The sequence below is a fragment of the Juglans regia genome, chromosome 6 (genome assembly GCF_001411555.2).
Source record: "Juglans regia cultivar Chandler chromosome 6, Walnut 2.0, whole genome shotgun sequence".
Taxonomy (NCBI): domain Eukaryota; kingdom Viridiplantae; phylum Streptophyta; class Magnoliopsida; order Fagales; family Juglandaceae; genus Juglans; species Juglans regia.
This window is the reverse complement of record NC_049906.1, coordinates 24,833,989-24,852,769: the sequence shown is the minus strand read 5'-3', so window position 1 is coordinate 24,852,769 and position 18,781 is coordinate 24,833,989. Positions and strand designations below refer to the sequence as shown.

General features: G+C 33.7%; 1 protein-coding gene across 2 annotated transcripts; it reads left to right on the top strand.

The window, feature by feature from the left end:
• Positions 1–3,463: 3,463 nt before the first annotated feature.
• On the top strand, positions 3,464–12,245 carry LOC108993487. 2 transcript variants are annotated; one of them, XM_018968420.2, is made up of 4 exons: positions 3,464–3,906; positions 9,047–10,487; positions 11,291–11,539; positions 11,909–12,245. In XM_018968420.2, the coding sequence occupies exons 1-3, from the start codon at positions 3,529–3,531 to the stop codon at positions 11,536–11,538; spliced, it is 2,067 nt and encodes a 688-aa protein (XP_018823965.2). In that variant the 5' UTR covers positions 3,464–3,528; the 3' UTR covers position 11,539; positions 11,909–12,245. The 2 variants fall into 2 exon arrangements, with proteins under 2 accessions (XP_018823965.2, XP_018823966.2); XM_018968421.2 differs by having other exon boundaries at positions 3,484–3,906; positions 11,802–11,918.
• Positions 12,246–18,781: the final 6,536 nt, after the last annotated feature.

The window sequence follows — 18,781 nt, the reverse complement described above, 5'->3', positions numbered from 1 at the left end:
GGTCTTTCGACCTCCACGCTCATGCATTGCACCGCGAGTCTTTGGACTTGACGCTCTTGGCTAACTGTAGAGGTCGTGGGATCTTCTGAACTCCACACTCGTTGAGTGCACCACAAGTCTTTGGACTTAATACTAGTGGAAAACTGTAGAGGTCGTGAGGTCTTCTGACCTCCACGCACATGCGTTGCACCACAAGTCTTTGGACTCGACACTTGTGGCTAATTGTAAAGGTCGTACTTTGGTGGGGATGTTGTTCACCACTAGTCTAGGGACTCAACTTTGATGTTTGAGGCTCATTGGTCACCGCGAGTCTAAGGACTCGACTTTGGTGTTTGAGGGGATACTCGACCGCATTGTTGTGGAGAGGCTGAGTTTGACTGTCCTGAGAAGTTTCAGCTAAAACCAAATAGGTTAGCATGATACAAATTACAAGTTTGAGATTTGTAGACTTGAGCCATTCTGGTAGAGTGTGGTGAAGGCCGATGACACACAGGCGATGCCTGCGGGCAGCCATGCTTTGGCATTGATGAAGGTTCGGGATGCCAGCAATACCAAACTTTCTATTCTAATGAAGACAGATTAAGATGCTTGAAAGGGGCTTTGTAAGCGGTGTAACACCGCACCGCGAGAGTGATTTCCAACAAAGTATGTTCCAGAGTAATTTTGCTACTGCTTCCCATTTTTCCCGGCTGTGTTTGTTGCTAGAGGAGTTGGTCTGGTTGCTCGCCCAAGGCCTTGTTGTTGCACGGTGGATTACTGAATTTTTGTTTGCTGCTAGAGACGTTGGTCTTGTTGCTCGCCTAGAGGAGTTGGTTTTGTTTGGCAGTAATGAAACTGCTTTCATTGCCCGCCAAGAGGCACCGCCCGTCATCTACACAGCTAATAACCGAAAAATATTATCTGCACTTATGTGAATCTGGCAAGGTGTTGCTCGCCATAGGGTGGCGAGATGCACTACAATTGCATTGGCTTCTATGGCGATGAGCTTCCTTGGCGAGCACTGGTGAAGGTGACGAAAGAGGTTTTCGAGCTGAGCTGCGGCGAGGGGCTCCCATGGAGAGCAGTTTCTTGACCTGTGGTGAGTAGGGCTGAAAAATGAATCGGTCAATTCGGTTTTGGTCCAAAATCGAGACCGACCGACCAATCAGTTTTATCACTAAAAATTGGCTAAAACCGATCGATGCAGAGGGGTGAAACCGGCGGTTTGGCTGGTTTGGGCCCTTTTTTAGGCCTTTGTTCTTGCCCAATTCAACATTTTTTTTTGGGCTTTTTTTTCTCAATTCATTATCCAAGATCTTTTTTAGCTTTTTTTTAGTTGATTTCAAATTCAAATTTACTGAATTTTTAAAACCCATTTTAAATAGTCAATTTCATTTTAATTTTAATGACATTTGTAATTTTCCACTATTACTAACTAGTAACTATGTTACTTACTACTTACTACATAATTAAAAAAAATAAAAATAACTTCACTAGATGTTTAGTATTACATAATACATATTACAAAAAAAAATAAAAAACAAATTGTCTTAAGCATAGCAAAACGAAAGTAAAAAACATAAAATAAATAAATCAAAACAAATTGCCTTAAACATAGCAACAATGCAAATATATATATATATATATATATATATATATATATATTATAGATAAATGACAACAAATTGGGAGTGATCTTCATATTTGTTGCTTCAACCTTCAATCTTCAGTAGTTGTCACATTTGATTGTGCGCCCAACTCTATATACAAACATTAATAAATATTAATAATAAGAATAAAACATCAAATGTTAGTGAATTTGGACTATAAAAATATTAAAATCAAATTACAATAAAAACAAAGAAAACATTACTCGATTCTACTATGAAACTTTCCGCATTATCCATAGCCTCCCGAATATCAATAGTTGTTGACGAATGCCTTAACCAATTTTGAATACAAATAAGTGCCTCAACGGTTCTCGGAGCCAACGAACTCTGAAAATGATCAAGCACATGACCTCCCATACTAAATGTTGATTCGGATGCAACCGTGGAAACAGACATGGCCAATAAGTGTCGCGAGTATAGGATAGTTAGATTCATTAATTTTCGACCAAGTTAACAAGTCAAACGATTGGTTAAGTGCCTCACAATCATCTGATAAATATCAATCAATTTTTGTTTTGGCAATAGTAGATCCCATGATGAAAGATGTTTTATACCACTCATAGAACTATTTGGTCTCATGTTTGCCATTACCATCATTCATGGTTCTAGATGTCGAAGGAGGTTCATGTTCTTCACCCCTACATCTGGTGTGGAGCAATTTTACGTAATCAAATGGGTGATATGATTATGGTTATGTGTAGAAAGAGGACTGATGTTATGAACCGGAAGATATTGAGTCTCTTGCTACATTATTAGGCTTACAAATGGTTCATCTTGGAGTTCCGAATTTGATTATTAAGGGTAACTCTCGAATTGTTGTGGACTCTATTCATTCTAATCCAGAGTTGTATTCTAGTCGTAGTCTGGTGATTAAGGAGATTAAATCTTTGTAATCACATTTCAATTTCTTCAAGTTTCTCCTTATTGGAAGACAATGCAATGAGGCAGCATATCTCTTGACACGTCATGCTAGAGTTGTGAATGATACTATCTAATGGTGGCAGCAACCTCCTACTTTTCTTGCAAGTAGAGTGGCTGTAGATGCTGCAAACAATTCTTGTGTTTAATTTTTCTTGTTTGTAATGTTGTTTTTGAAGACTATGTATTTAGAGTAATGGTAAGTACAAGCCTCAAATAGACAAATATCATACAAGCCATTTGTAAAAAAGTAAATCCCACTAATAAAGAATAGGTTCTTGTACACTCTTTCTAAGTTGGATCCACTTTTTTACAAGGGTTTATATGTAGCTTGTCTATTTAAAACTTGTACAACTCATTTCTCATGTATTTTATATGTGAGTGTGTGTGAGTAATGTTATACACCATACCACCATCACACTTTCATTCTACTATGTTAGATGTAACATATTTATCATCATTAGATGATAAAAAATCATCCAATAAAGGATCATCCAAAGATAATAAATGTATCATATCTTATATAGTGGGATGAAAGTAAGATGGTGGTGTGGTGTATAGAATTTTCCTATATATATATATATATATTGGAAAACTGAAGACTATGATTTTTTTTTTATATACAAGGGGTGGGGGTTTTCGAACCCAGATTTTCCTTTATTAAAACTGTGTCATATGTCATCAGGTCATCAACTCTTTGCCAATAAGACTATGTATTTGATTTGCTTATGAATGTTGTTTTGTCAAAATCAAAAAACAAAAACAAAAGATTGGGTCAGAACCTATTGTAACAAGTCCGATGATTCAACGTACGTTGGGCCACATTAGAAAAAGAACAGTTAAGCCCAATTTCTTTGGTTAAATAACGAAGGCAAGGCCTCAAACTTGCCATTCATTCATTCTCTTCCTTCTTTATCATTTTACTTTTATTTTCTATCTGAAACAAACACCAAAATTACGGATGCGATACATTATGGCGACTGACTCGGATGACTCGTCCTTCCCGTTCCCAAACAAGCGTCGCAAAACCCTATCCTCGACCTCCAAGTCGAAAATCCAAGACAACCCCAGTCACTCTCACTTCGAAGCTCAAGAACAGCTACAATGGCCTGCCAATTCCAATTCCCCTTGCATGATCTGCTTATCCGACAGTGCCAAATCGATCAGAGGCATAATCGATTGCTGCGACCATCACTTCTGCTTTCTTTGCATCATGGAGTGGGCCAAGATCGAATCCCGTTGCCCCATATGCAAGCGTAGGTTCAGCACCATTCATAGGCCGTTCAAGGACGGTGTCTTTTACCGTGAACGCGTTGTCAAGGTCCCAGTCCGCTACCAGGTGAGGGAAATTTCGGTATTTCATTATATGCTTCTGTCATGGGTTTTGAGTTTTGTGATGGGTTCTCTTTGCTTTTGTGTCTCTTGGATGCGAACGTATCAATTTTAGTGTATTTGTTGTGTTTTGTTTGTTGGGGTTTTTTACGCCTCTCTCTTTAATACGTTAGAAAATGTTTTTATTTGCACTTAATATGGATTTTTCTTAGAGCTTGAGCTGGTAAGGTATCGAATAGAGCGATTTGGAATGACTTGAGTTAAATTAATTGTGGTTTGCATACGTCTGCTATCTGTTTGTGAGTTATCTTCTGGGACAATATTCGTCTGATTATTTATTTGTATGTAATTGAATGTTTACTAATTATAGCTTATCCCAAAAGACATTCGTGGGGCGAGAGAGACCAAAGGAAGATGCTCTATCTGATTTTGGTTCCGGGTGAGCCTTAATAGAATTACAACATTAAAGAAATTAGGGCATGGTTATGGAATAAGAAACCAAATGAAGAATATTAAACTAGTGTTAAGATTGTTACCACTGTTATTTTAGCTTATGAGTTAATACTTGAAACTAATCAAGGTAGTATTTTCTTTGCTCAATTATTGGTTACTTTTTTATTAATAAGCGATAAAATTAACTATTTTGCCCATACAAATTATTCGAATTAGTCTTATTACTGTATGAACCACATCGCTGATATTTATCTCCTAAAAAGAAATGACAGTTAGCAAAAGTAAAAGAAGACATGTACATAAACTCAATGTAAAGTGCTCTAAGAGATGGGCTTTACTTTGTTCCCTTTTGGAGAGTTGTTAGTATTTATCAATTTGGCTCTGGTGAGCCTTAGTAGAACTCCAGTTTATGACCTGGCATCAGGGCATAGTTGTTAGGTTTTATATGAGGACAGATAATTAATTTTCCGCAATTCTTTGTGAATCAAAGATATTTCACTGATTTATTTAGGATTTTGGAATGTAAAGGAATGTTTGGGAAATGAGATAAGATGACATGTAACACCCCCTTCCCGTAGGCTAGGAGTGTCACGTGTTTTTCATAAAATAAACCCGGTAAGAGATCTCATTTTCAATAAATGAACTTAGACTTTATTTTGTAGAAAAATTGTCTAATAAAAATGTTTTCCAAAAACATTAAATGAACAAACTGAATAAAATCTTATGTCGTAAAATCAATTTTACTCTAGAAGGTCTGAAACTAAAACAACTGCTCTTTCAAATCCTGGTCTGTCTGCTCATATTCATCATCCTCACCTGGGTGGTTAAAAACATGAAAACAAACTAAAATGAGTTGAAGACTCAGCAAGAAATCCATCACAACGCAAACATAATAAACATAAAGTTTTCATAAAAGTTTTTATACTGAGAGTTTAAATTCATGACTGTTCATACTGATGCTTATGCTATGTATAACTGATTTAACTGAATTAACTGACTGATTTGATTGGCCAACACACTTAACCCTGTGTGCGAGATTGTGCACCTACTCCACATCCCCCTACAGCAAGAGGAACCGCTGATAGTATTTTGGCATACTATGGTGGACCACGACTGAGTTCGTGGCTTGCACATCCACCCTGAAACTGAATTGCATTGGTACCATGCATCTGAATGGTCATCTTATTAACTGATTTGATCTTATCTTATCTTGCACTTGAATTTAAGATGGCTTATGTGTCTTGTACACATGAGATGCATAATATATTACATACATAATTATAATTTCTAAATTTGAACATGATGCGGAATGACATGATCGTATGCTATGCTGGATGACATATTTGCATATGACATGAGTGGTACATAAATAATGGTTGTCAATAAAACTGGCTTGAATAATACTTGTATATAAGCTGAACTGTGATTATCCTAATTTATGATCAAATTACTTACCTCGTTACGCTTCTTCTTGAATAACACTTCTTAACTTGAGATCTATATGCAATAATAACTATCATTAAAATTTGTTTGGAAACAAATAAGTACTAATATTTTACTTAATTAAATTCACAATCTAAAAGATAGTCAAATAAATATTTTGTTTAACACCATAATCAATAAATCTTGGTATTTAAAATAACATACTATAATTTAGTAGAATACTTGGGATATTTTAAAATAAGTTATAAAACTTCAATTCTTAAACTAAGTTTCATTTCTTAACATAATTATTAAATCTTATAAGAAACTTAATAAATACTAATAATATTCTTAACATAATAATTTTATTAAATTCAACTAAATAGACAAAGGAATATTAACAAAATATTAGCAAAATATCCTTATAACATAGCCTTTGACTAATATATTTATTTAATTAAAAATTGACCTTTAAAATATTAAGCCCAATAAAATTACTAAAATTGTTGTTGAAATAAAATAAGATCAAGCCTAATTTAAAATACAAGTCCATTTCAACATAACTAAAATAGTTTATGTAAAAGTGTAATCTGGCCCATATTACCTTTTAAAACATAAAATCCATTTGAAAATAAGCCCAGCATACTTGTCTTAGGAAAAGCATTGGCCGAATGGGCTTAGGGCCTAAAGGCCCGTTATGAAACAGAGATTTAGAACCCACGGAAACCAAACAAAAGAAACAGGCCGTGCGATAATGGAGGAACTCACCGAGAGAGAGAGAAGGCCACTGCGATGGTGGTTTGGGTGGCTAGCGGCGTGACTGGGTTCCTAGGTAGGGGTGGTGCGACGCCATGAGAGAGAGAGAGAGAGAGAGAGAGAGAGAGAGAGAGAGAGAGAGAGGAGGCAGGCTGGCTGGCTGGCGAAAACAAAGGAGGCTGGCGGTGGTCGTGGGCTTACCGGAAGGGAGTGGGTGCGACAGGACAAGGATGGCCGGCAGTTTCTGGCACCGTGGGTGGTGCTCCGATGTCTTATGTGGTGGACTCCGGCAAAGCAAGTGGTTCGGTTGCTCTGTTTCGGGAGTGCAAAACAGAGGTGCGTTTCGTGCATGATTGTGGTACTGTGTTGTCCGAAGAGTGGGTTCGTCTTCCTGGAGGTTGTCGACGGTGGCGTCGGTGTGTTCTGGGCAGCGTGGAGTCGCCGCAAAAGAAAGTGGGTGATGGCGGTTTGCGGCGCGATAGGTTGTGGGGGAGTTTCAGCAGTCCCGGTTTGTGGCTTGGAGTTTTTCCTAGACGCGTGTTGCGGGTTAGAGGGGAAGAGGTTTGTGAAAGGGTGTTGTGTGCATGTGTTTTCCTTCTCTGCCGATTTGTGTTGTGTTTATTACTAGAGGGTCTCAGGTAGTTTTAGAGGTAGGGGAAAGCGAGGTATCGTGGTTCACAGGAGGGTGGATAGAGTTTGGAGTTGAGAGGCGTACATGCATGTGCATGTGCATGTAAGTGGATAAATAAGTTAGAGACGTGCATGGCTGAAATTCATAAAAGGAATTTTTGGTAGTTAGGAGTTTTATCTAGAATGTCAATAGTGTTTGGAGTTTAGGATGAGTTTGAGGCTAGGATTATAAAATCAAGAGATGGGATTCGGTGGAGATAGGGAGAAATAAACTTTAAATTCAAACCAAAACTCAATCTGATAAAATCTAGTAATAATTATTAAAATTAATAATTGTAAAATCTGATAAAATAATAATAATAATAATAATATCTATAGACTATATCTATATAAAAAAAATTTACATAAAACTTATATTATAGCCTAAATTTAGGATCGGGTTGTTACATGACAATTCTATGAATAGTAGTGAAATGGTTTGTTAATAGTACTGAAATGGTTTGAGTGAATATGTTTTATTGGGTTTTGAAAAATGAGAGAAAAAATTAAATAAAAATATTATAAACTTAAAAAGTTATTTGAATATTATTTTTATTTTGAAATTTGAAAAAATTGTATTGTTTTTTTGTATTTTATTTGGAAGTTTGGGAAAGTTGTAATGCTTACGTAATAATTAGATGAAAAAATTGAAGATTTGAAATTGATAAGTATTTTTGTGTTTGAGTGATGTTTGGAAAAGAAATTTTGAAAAGTTTTGATATAACTCATCTCACTTCCCAAACATGGCCTAAGTCTTTATTTGGGCCATTTAGGTTCTTTGGTTTTTTTATTGGCACTAGGTATCCGGGAACAGCGTCCCAACTAATCTCGAGGGTGCACAGGCCCTCGAGAAGGAGTTTCCTTCAAGTGCACTTTGGGTAATTCAAGAAAAAAAAATCTCAGTCCGATGGCCCCTAGAGATTGTTTGCACCTAAGGAGATTTGAACCTTTGACCTGTGGGGAGCATACCCCTAAGCCCAAGGTCTTTATCACTTGAGCCAATCCCTAGGGGTTATTTAGGATTTTATCTTTATTTTGGCATTCTAATGTTTGTGGTGAATGTTCTCAATGAATTTTAGCAATTTTGATTAATGAATCATTGAGTGATTTGCGTTTTGAGGCAAGAGTATTGTAGCTCCTCGCAAGCACAATGTAACTAGCGTTAAGATTATTACCACTAAGTACCCCGTTTGGATTTGAGTTTGAAAGTTTGAAAAGTACTTTTAACAAGTTAAAAGCTCTTTTGAAGAAGAAACGGTATGTTTGGTAAATTTATAAAAGAAATTTTAAGCACATAAAAAAAGTTGAAAACCCTGTTTTTTAAAAAGCTCCAAATTAAAGCTTTGATTGAAAAGCTTGTGCAAAGATTATGCGAGATGCTAATAACAATCGTAACAACTTCAAAGAAAATTTATTCAAATTAAGTTTATTATTGTATGAACCGCATCTTTCATATTGACCCCAAGAAGGAAATGGCAGTTAGCGAGAGTAAAAGAAAATAGGTGCAAAGACTCAATGAGAAGTACAGAACAGACGGCATGACTTTGTTCCTTTATTCAGAGTTCTCATTATTTGTCAAATGTGTTTGTATCTAATTCCAGTTTATATATGTCAATATAATTGTATCACATTTCCTAAAACTTAGATATTGGTTTGCACTTGATTGAAATGTAATCAGGTCACAAAAGGTATCACAAAGTTAAACCTGTTTTCTTTTACCTTGAGTGAGGTTATCCTGACTATTATGTGTAGTGAAAGTTCAATTATCTTATCTATCATATGCCATCTTTCCATATACAACTTAGCTTGAGTCAAATCTCCCATACCAATTTATGCTTGTTTTGTAGATTTACACTCCTTATGGAAACACAACAGCTGGGCCTTCTGATCCTTTTTCACAAGTTTTATGTAGCATATGCCATCAAATGACTGATGACAGTCTTCTATTACTTTGTGATCTTTGTGATTCAGCTTCTCATACGTACTGTGTAGGCTTGGGTTTTACCGTTCCTGAAGGTGATTGGTTTTGCCATGACTGTACTGTCTGTAGAACGCAACTTGTCAATAGGGAAATGCATGCTGATAGTCACAATGAAAAAGTAATACCAACTCTTGAGGAGCATGTTACTATCTTTAATATCGTAAGAGAACCAAATAGCCCAGCAGTTGCCAGAGAGGCCACAAAATCTTCAAATCTAAACCTGCTGTCACCTCCTGTTGCCCCAGATAGGGGAAACAGCATTGTAGTGGAAGTAAATGGCCCTGCTGCAAGAACACTTCAGAATGTTGCTGATGGAGCAACCCAGTCAGGTGCAAGAACATTGCAACGTTGTCGTGACGTGCACAGTCATATCCAGGCACTTCGTGAAAATTGGCATGCCTTCCGTAATGGGTCATTGAGCTTCTCTTCCCTTTCATCTAAACCTGGCTGCGGAAGTGGCCAAAAATTGAACATCAGGACAGTATCGCATGAAAGATCAGATCAACAAAATTCATCATCCTCCACAAGTTGTCAGCAATTGACGACTGAGGCTAGTTTTCCTGGAAGTTCTGGGCACAACAGAAGCTCGCATGACATTGATAAGGCATGGAAAATGTTGTTTAAAGCAAAGTCCATACAGCATACTCTTGAAAAACCCAGTTGTACTAATCAGGTTTCAAAACTTCATTCCAGCACAGGAAAAGCTGCAAACGATGCACCCAGTATTAGTTCAACTTTTCATTCATTGAAAAATAAACAATTTGGAGCCGAGGATGTTGGAAGAATTGCTATGAAGAAGCATTATGATTGTTATTCTCTTGAAAAAGATATTGGAAATTGTCAATCTGGTAAGGTAAAAAAGCAGAAGCAGAGTAGTGTCACTACTAAAGAAACTGTAGAATCTAGTGAGAGTGAGGGTGTCGCAGCAACGCATTCCCTAGCATCTTTCAAATCTTCGTTCTCTAGAAATAAATGGTCGGGTATTCAAGGTAATGTCTGTGGTAAAAATGGGTCAAGACTGTTACAGGGATATGTAAATGGAGCCTCATTAAATTTCTCCGACAAGGACAATGAATCTACTTGTTCAATGAGTTTGGTTGGATCGATGCCAAGAGTTGCTGATTCACTATATGCCAAAACAGACCTCAGTACATCTGTGCCTGGTGAGGTAGATTTTTCGAATGAGAGAGTTAGATCTGGAAAGGATCTTACTGAAAGCAATGCAGTTAAAGATGATGAAGCCAAAAGTGAGATTAGATCTCTTGTCAAGCTTAACTTGAAGCTCCTAAGCAAAGACAAAAAGTTGGGTATGATTATCTTCGAACTTAGTTTTCTATCTATATGTTTTACTGTTACTGTATATTCATTTATGGTAGAGTTGGTAGGTGATTATGGGGTTAGTCAATGCAAATTGATTTAAATTTTATCAGGAAAAGTACACTTTTCACCTTCAAACTATCAGGGCTTTTGCATTTTGCATCACAAACCTACCAAAACCTTTACAACATCATCACACTACCAAAAACTGCCGCCTTGCATCCTCATTGACATAGTAATATCTTGACAATCGGATCTTAAAGGAGGGTGCTAAGTGTCAGTTTTTGGTAATTTAAGGGTGCAAATGTGTCGATTTTGGTAGTTTGTGGTGCAAAGGTTGTAATTATCTCATTTTATTATCATTCAAGGGCGTAGGTCCTATTGAAGTGCAGGTTTCTTTTTATAATATCTTAAATCTTTTAGTAATTGTGAAACATATTGGATTGGTGATTTGGATACACTTGATCTTCTTCCTAGGGTTGTCCTTGTAAACCCGATGCAAGGTTCTTGTATTGGGAGCTTAGTTAATGATCTTCAACCTCTTTCATAATACTAATGTTTAGGATATGACATCGTTTTCTTGTGCTAAATTTTGTACACCTTATCATAGTTGAACAACTGACCAACCCTATGAGCACTCCCCCTTGACCAACGCCTTGTTATCACATGTATGTGACTTTCTCTTGTTTAATAGTTTGGTTTGGATGGATTTGAAGCACTTTTTAGTACATTAGACAAAAAGATTTTGTGACTTGAATGCCGGATATTTACTTTGAAATTATTTTTTATGCAGGAATTCATGCTTTTAAGGAAATTGCAAGGCTTGCCACTCATACTATCTTGGCTGCATGTGGTTTAGAGCACCGTATGTCTGGGGTTCACCCCTTCCCGAGCTCAGTGTGCCGCCACACTGAACATATTCAGCAGCTCCACAAGTCCACTCTAATGCCTAATTCTTGCCGAGAATGCTTTTGTATCTTTGTAAGGGATGTTGTTAACTCCGTTATGTTTCAGAAAGTGAGTTGTATTGAATCAAACTGAGGTATGTTCTAAAAGGGTTAATGCCGCCTACCTGTTCCATTCTTTTTTTCTTTCTTATTTACCCTTTTTTCTGGGCCATTCTTCTTAAGTTATAAATTGTTTTTCTCTCATGAAAGCAGTATATATTGTTGATTTATTATTCAGTTCATTTTGCGAGCAAGTATATAAATTGACTTGGCAGAATTTGTGTTCTGCCTGTTTGTTCTTAAATTGGTCTTGTATTGATGTTCTTTTTTCTTTAGCTATGTTCTTCTTCATTTCAGATTTTGTTAATGTGGCACTGTTGAAAGGACTTCATATGTCTACAACTTACAAACTTTTCATATCAGCGAGTGTGACTGAGGATAACAAAATATGTTTGTCATGGCAGTTATTCAGCATGTGGAAAGCAAGACTACCCTATCCTTTTAATACCCAATTACAGAAATATGCATCATATACTTCAGCAGTTTCCTCCCATTTTAGAGATTATGCTACTTGTCATGTACTGATTCAAGGAACTCTCGAGCCTATCAATTCAAGGAATACTCAAGTCACACCTGTGCCTATATGTTAAAAGAACTTGTTATTGATCTTTCATTCTATTATTGGTGGCATGGCTTATGTCACATTTCTAATTGGGTTTGGTGTATATACCATTTGTAAAAACTCATAATACTCATGCCATGTCTGAGCCTATAGTATAAAAGAGAAGTATTGGATCTGCACATAAATTTTACAAGAGGAACTTTACAAATTGGCATAGTTAAATGTAGTACATCATATTACAAAACTCTTTTTATTATGAAGTAGATATGATATATGATATCAAGCAACATCAGTTTTTAAACTTACTTTTTGTAAAATTTATATGTAGATTTCTCTTTAATTAAAAAAAAGTAGTTAAGTTTACAATTGAAGTCCATTAGAATTATTGTAAAGGATATATTTTTGGATAGAGATCCCCTAGAGTCTATTACGATCTCTTAAGGCTTAGATTGGGAGAGAGATAAGATGCTGAAGTAGGCTCCACAATATTTATTGAGCATTTAATGTTGTCCAAACAATTTATTCGAGCAACTTTAAATGTTGTAGAGTCTACTTTATATATCTATCTCTCTTCCACTTAAGTCATAGAATTTGGTCAAGAAAGGTAGGATAATCCAGATTTTTTTTCTTCTTAAAATAACATTGAATTTCATCGCTACTTTTTTTAATTAAGATAAGGAATACTATACATCAGTTACTATTCGCTCTCACACTTTATATCTATAGCTTTTTCATATGATGTTAGTGTTTTTTTATAATGTGAGTATTTTTTATAGGATATAGAATAGTAAATAGTGACTGATGAAAGAATTTTTCTAATCGAGATATTACATGTTAACCTATAGGCTATCAACAAAAACAAACCCAGGTCCAAAACAAAAGCAAACATCAAGTTCGTACCCACAATGGAAAGAGCCCAAGCTCATAGAAGACACAAAGTCCAAACCAAAAAACATATGCTCATTGAAATGGACGAGGACCAGGTGGTCTTTCATTTGTGCTTAAAATGGTCTCTCTCTCTCTCTCTCTCAAAAAGTCGAAAGCTATCCATACGGGAAACGGAGAAGGTAGCCTTCCGAATCTGAGCTGCTGCCACAGTCGATTGAGACACTTGTCCCCTCTTAAGTGGGGCCACGTTTCCACTTCTAGGACCAACCAAAAAGCAAACAACTCTCTGGACAGCACGTGAGTCCGCCTCGTCAGCAGAAGATTTCCCCCAATAGAGACCCATGAGCGACAGGTCAGTTTGGAAAGGACAGCACATGCCCCTCCACTCCACTAACCCTTTTTTTTTTTTTTAGTTTTTAATTAATTAATTGGAGGTGGGGTGGAGGGTAATTAGTGGGTCCCACTGCCCACGTCTCCACGTGACAGCGTCACGAGAAAGCAAGAGGCCGCACGCCATAACCTAGCACCACGTGCTCTCACGTACTGTTGGTCCTATGAAACTAAACTCCCATGACCCATCCAATCCTTACCCCATTCTCTCTCTCTTTTTTTCTTTTCTTTTCTTTTTTTTTTCCTTTTTATCCAATTCCCCAAACAACCCCCAATAACATAAAATTTCATATTTATATAAACATATAAAATAAATTAAAATAATAAAGGAGGGCTATCCAGTAGGTAGGTAGCTACCAATCACGAAAGCTTCCCAATAGGCCAATGAGGCCCTGATCCAGTTAAATCCATTTTTATGAATTTTATATTGAAAAGAATTTAAAGACTATAAAAAGAGCTAAGAAATCATTAAAATTTTAAATATATATATAATATTTAAATTATTTAAATAAAGATTAAAGAGGTTATTGTGGACCGTATATAAATAAAAAAATAAAAAACTAATTATATATATAAATTCTAAATATACAAAATCTGGTGCATGTCTTTTTTTTAAAAAAGTGTGTAACTCTTTTTTATTTTTGGTGAGTTACTTTTTTATAAAAAGTTTATACGAAACTTATATATTTAAAAATTGTCTCAAGCATTATTCTCGCCTATATTGTTTTAGACTGCGTTAAGTTTCTTGACCGAACTCAGTTCCAATCAGTTCAGATTTATACCTCTTCTAACATCCAAATATCCAATTGTCAAATCACTAAATTCAACTCAACACCTCTTTACACGTGAGACCTATAATTTTTTTTAACTTCTCATTACTATATTAACTCACTACTATTCATAAAAAATTTAACTCAACCTAACTCAACATCCAAACCCTACCTTAAGACAAGTAGATTTTTTTATAGTCAAGCTCATTTGGTTAAATAGAGTCAAGTCTATAGTTATTTTAAAGAGTTATACTTGCAAATCAGTGTAGATAATACACACCATCCATGTTATTAATATGCAAATATATGATTTAAAAATTAAACTTTTTTAAATTTTGTTTACAAATCAAATTCTTCCATGATAGAGGTGTAAAAGGTTTATCCTCGGTACAGCTTCTGAATAATATTATTTTAAGTAGTAGGACCAGTTGTATTAAAGCAGGAATTAAAAATCACAAAAAATGAGCTACCTCCAACTAAAAGATAAGAGCAACTTTAGTTTTTCAATGGTTGCAATAGTAGCAAAAGTTAAGCGATATTTTTTATTTTTTTAATTCTGAATTTTTTTAAAAAAAAACTGATATTTTTGTTTTAAGTTATTCCCTTTTTTTTCTTCCAAACTAATAAAACAAGGAAAATGCTAGAGCTCCCGCTGGGGGCTCCCGCTGGGAGCTCCCGCTGGAGCTCTAGTGTATTTTTTTATGTGTATTTTTTAATTCTTTTTTTTATATAGATGTTTTTAATGATTTTAAATATTTTTAAAAAATAAAAAAATTTATAATATTATTAAATAATACTTGCTTAATCACGAAGTAAAATATAAAATATTTTTATATGATTTTTTATTTTACTTCTTGATTAAAGAAATATTTTTTAATAATTTTTTTTTACTTCTTGATTAAGAAAGTGTTTTTAATAATGTTCTAAATTTATTTTATTTTTTAAAAAATATTAAAAAATATTAAAAAAAATTATATAAAAAACAATTTAAAAAAAAACACATACAAAAATACACTACAGCCCCAGCGGGAGCTCCCAGCGGGAGCCCCCAGCGGGGGCTGTAGCACGATCCATAAAACAAACTAGATTTATAACCACCACACTCGAATTGTCATGTTTTTGTTAAGCAAAATACTCTCGGAGCTGCTCAAAGTTACCGCTTATTTATTTTTATTTTTTTATTTAATAATTAAAAAAGTGACTATTAGTAAAATTATGTATTTTCTTTAATAATTAAAGATATTAAAAATTTGTTGAAAAAAATAAAAAATAAACTAACAATATGCCCAGCGGCTACCGCTTGGCGGCCACTAGCATTGTCCTTTCGTTGATGTGGGGGCAGCACAAATATGATAAATAATGCTAAATACATGTAAGCTTGTTTTGTACAAATTCTTAAAAAAATATGATTTATTATATAATAAAGTGAATTTCTTAGCAAATATTTTTGTCAAGAAGTTTGACCTAAACTTACACGTTTTTAATTTATACAAATCATCTCATTTTGACATTATTCCTACGAAATTATGCTTTGAAGGGGTTTGGTTTTGAAATTATTCATTTCCAATAGATCAAAGAAAAAAGATTTTCTTATATTAAAGTTTTGAATATTTCTTTCGAATGATATTATACACCACACTCTCATCCTATTTTATTTATATTAAGTGATATGTAATACATTTATCGTTATTAAATAATAAAAAAATATGTAATAAATGATCGTTTAATAATTATAAATGTAACACATCATACTTAGTAGGATAACTGAAATGATAATATGATGTGTAAAATTTTAATTTCTTTCACGTGATGAATAAATTGGCCTCGACAATTCATAACCACAACGCGGAGGAAGCTTATATTGTAAGGTTGTTCGTGTCATCTCTCACTTCATTGTCATAATCAATCGCTTTCAAGCGGTTTGAATCTTTTATTTTTATTGCTTTACGGGTTTGCTTTTATATAAATTATTCATAAATAAAACTACAAGCTGAGAAATATTGCCGTGACCAACAATAAAGAATAATTCATCTTTTGTTAGAATCCCTTGGGATCATCGGTTTTACATTGCCTAAATATGTATATATATATATATATATATTATATAATATATTCTTTCAAGCAAGCTTGATTGGTGTTTGAAGTTATTTCTCCTAACTTAGAATAATGTTACAGTTTTAAAATGTATAAATATGACGCACTGTTATTGAAAAAATTAAAATTTATTATTTTAAAAATAAATTTTTTCATATAAATTTTAAATTTATTCATTTTTGTAAACATGTGCGCGATGCTAATTGTACTGTTTATTGTCCAAATCATAAACGGTACTAATTGTACAAATACTTATTTTTTTTTCAATAAAAATATGTACTATTTGCCCCTAAGAGAGAGAGAGATTGATTTTTATTCATATATCACGAGGGCCTAGTTCCACACCATATTTTCATTAATCAATCTAATCAATAAATTGACGTTCCATGTCACCTATCTAGAAGTTAGGCGTGTGGCATGTTGCATGACTTAATAAAATAAATTAAAAAAAAATAAAATTCATTTAAAATTAGCAAAACAAAACACATCAAGTCATTTTCAAAATATTGGTGAATATGTATGTGTATATATATATATATAAACTACAATCTCATATTATTTAGAAAGTTGTAAAAAATGTTGGAAAAATATAAATAAAAAATCTTCACAACCTTCTAATACTCTACACTCTATATTTTTTTTAATTTTTATTATTTTTTTCTTTTATCAAATATTTATTATATAAATAATGAATAAATAATTTGAAATAATTTTAAAAAATAAACTAAAAAAAATTTAAAAAATTAAAAAAAATATATAGAATATGGAGTGTGGTAGAAGTTGTGTAACAAAACTCTAAAAACTCAAAAAAAAAAAGAATCTAAACGATAATTTTAGATACAGTATGGGATTTGCAAACCTAACCTAAAAAAAATAAAGAAAAAAACGACCCATCATTAAAAGGTAAGTTTTTTTATATATAAGTTTTGGAATTGGCTACTTTTTTTAAGAAAATGCGTTAGACAGCTTGTATACTATAATAAGATTGTATAAATTATTTAAAGTGTATTTTGTTTTTTACTTGTTTAACGATATTTTAGTTTGTAAATTATGTTGACGTGTTATTTCTTTTATCATCATGAGGCATGACACATGCCCGATTATTTGTGTTTTAAATAAAAACATGGCATGCCACGTGTGTATTCTCCTTAGGTTAGCTAGTTAATGAATATTTAACGAGGGAATAATTATTATTTTTTATTTTTAAATAAAAAATATGAACACAAAAATAGTAGAGAAAATTTATGATTTCAGTATTTTATTATTATTATTATTTTTTTTTGTGTTTTGTATTTTTTTTTTTTTTGGTTTCAAATATATTTTTATAATTGTTTTTAACAAAACACTAACATAATGCCACGTCAATATCTTATGAGTGATAAACTTCAAATAGACAAATAACAATACTGTTAACCAAAAATATTTGTATAAAATTTAAGAGAAAAAATATTTATAATTGTGAATTGTACACTGTCGTGTAATCGTTTAAAAATAAATAAATAAAACATGAGACTCACATAAAAAAAAATAATAGTGGTTCATATTCTTTTTCAAAGTAATTATATGATTTTTACGCATTTCATAATTGTATATAGAATTATTTAAAATTTAATTATCTTTCTACATGTCCTTAAGAACTGATTTGGTTACACAAAATTAAACTATCTCATCTCATATAATCATTATAATTTTTTTAAATATTTAAATAAAATATAATAAATTTTTTAATTTTAATATAAAAATTATATAAAAATATTATTTTATAATAATATTTTATTTAATTTTTAATAAAATATCTCATCTTATAATATATAAGACGATGATGTTAAGCTCGTGTGTCTTTTCTATTCATTTCGAAAAATTTATAAAAATTATAAAGACAAAAATGAAGTGTAAAAGACATTCAAATCCCAATAAATGTTGATTGCGAAATTATTATCAGTTCCCTGGATGCTGTAATTATTTGGATAGACCGAAGCAGTGGCCTTTCGCACCCACAAAACGACACCAAATAAAAAACCGAGGAGAGTTTAGGCATTTCAAATTCAGGTGGAGTGTCATTCAACGGCGCCGGAACGCCTCGCCAACGGCAACAGCCGTTAAAAGAAACACTAACGATGTTAATATGAAACGGAACAGACACAGACACAGAGGGTGTGGGGGAGGGGGTCCCCACCGCACGCGAGCCGGCAGCCTGATTAACGGTGGGGGATGGGCGCAGGTTAGTGCTGCTCCCCTCACGTGCGCTTGCATACAATAAAAATTAAAAATTTAAAGAAAATGAAAAAAGAAACAAAAACCTCTTACCTCTTTCTCTCTTTCTCTTTGTCTGTCTCTCACATTCATGGGAAGGGGGAAAGGGGTCCCGTCACGTCAATTATGTCACGGACGTATGCATATCACATGGCTCACTCTCCTCCTCTTCTTCCCACGAACTAATTTTATTTATTTATTTTATTTTCTAATTTTCAGATTTAATAACCATCCCATGTTCCACAGAAAACGACTTTGCTTTTTTTTTTTTTTTTTAAATCTTTTATTTCTCACATGTTCACAAACCATTCAGGATTGAA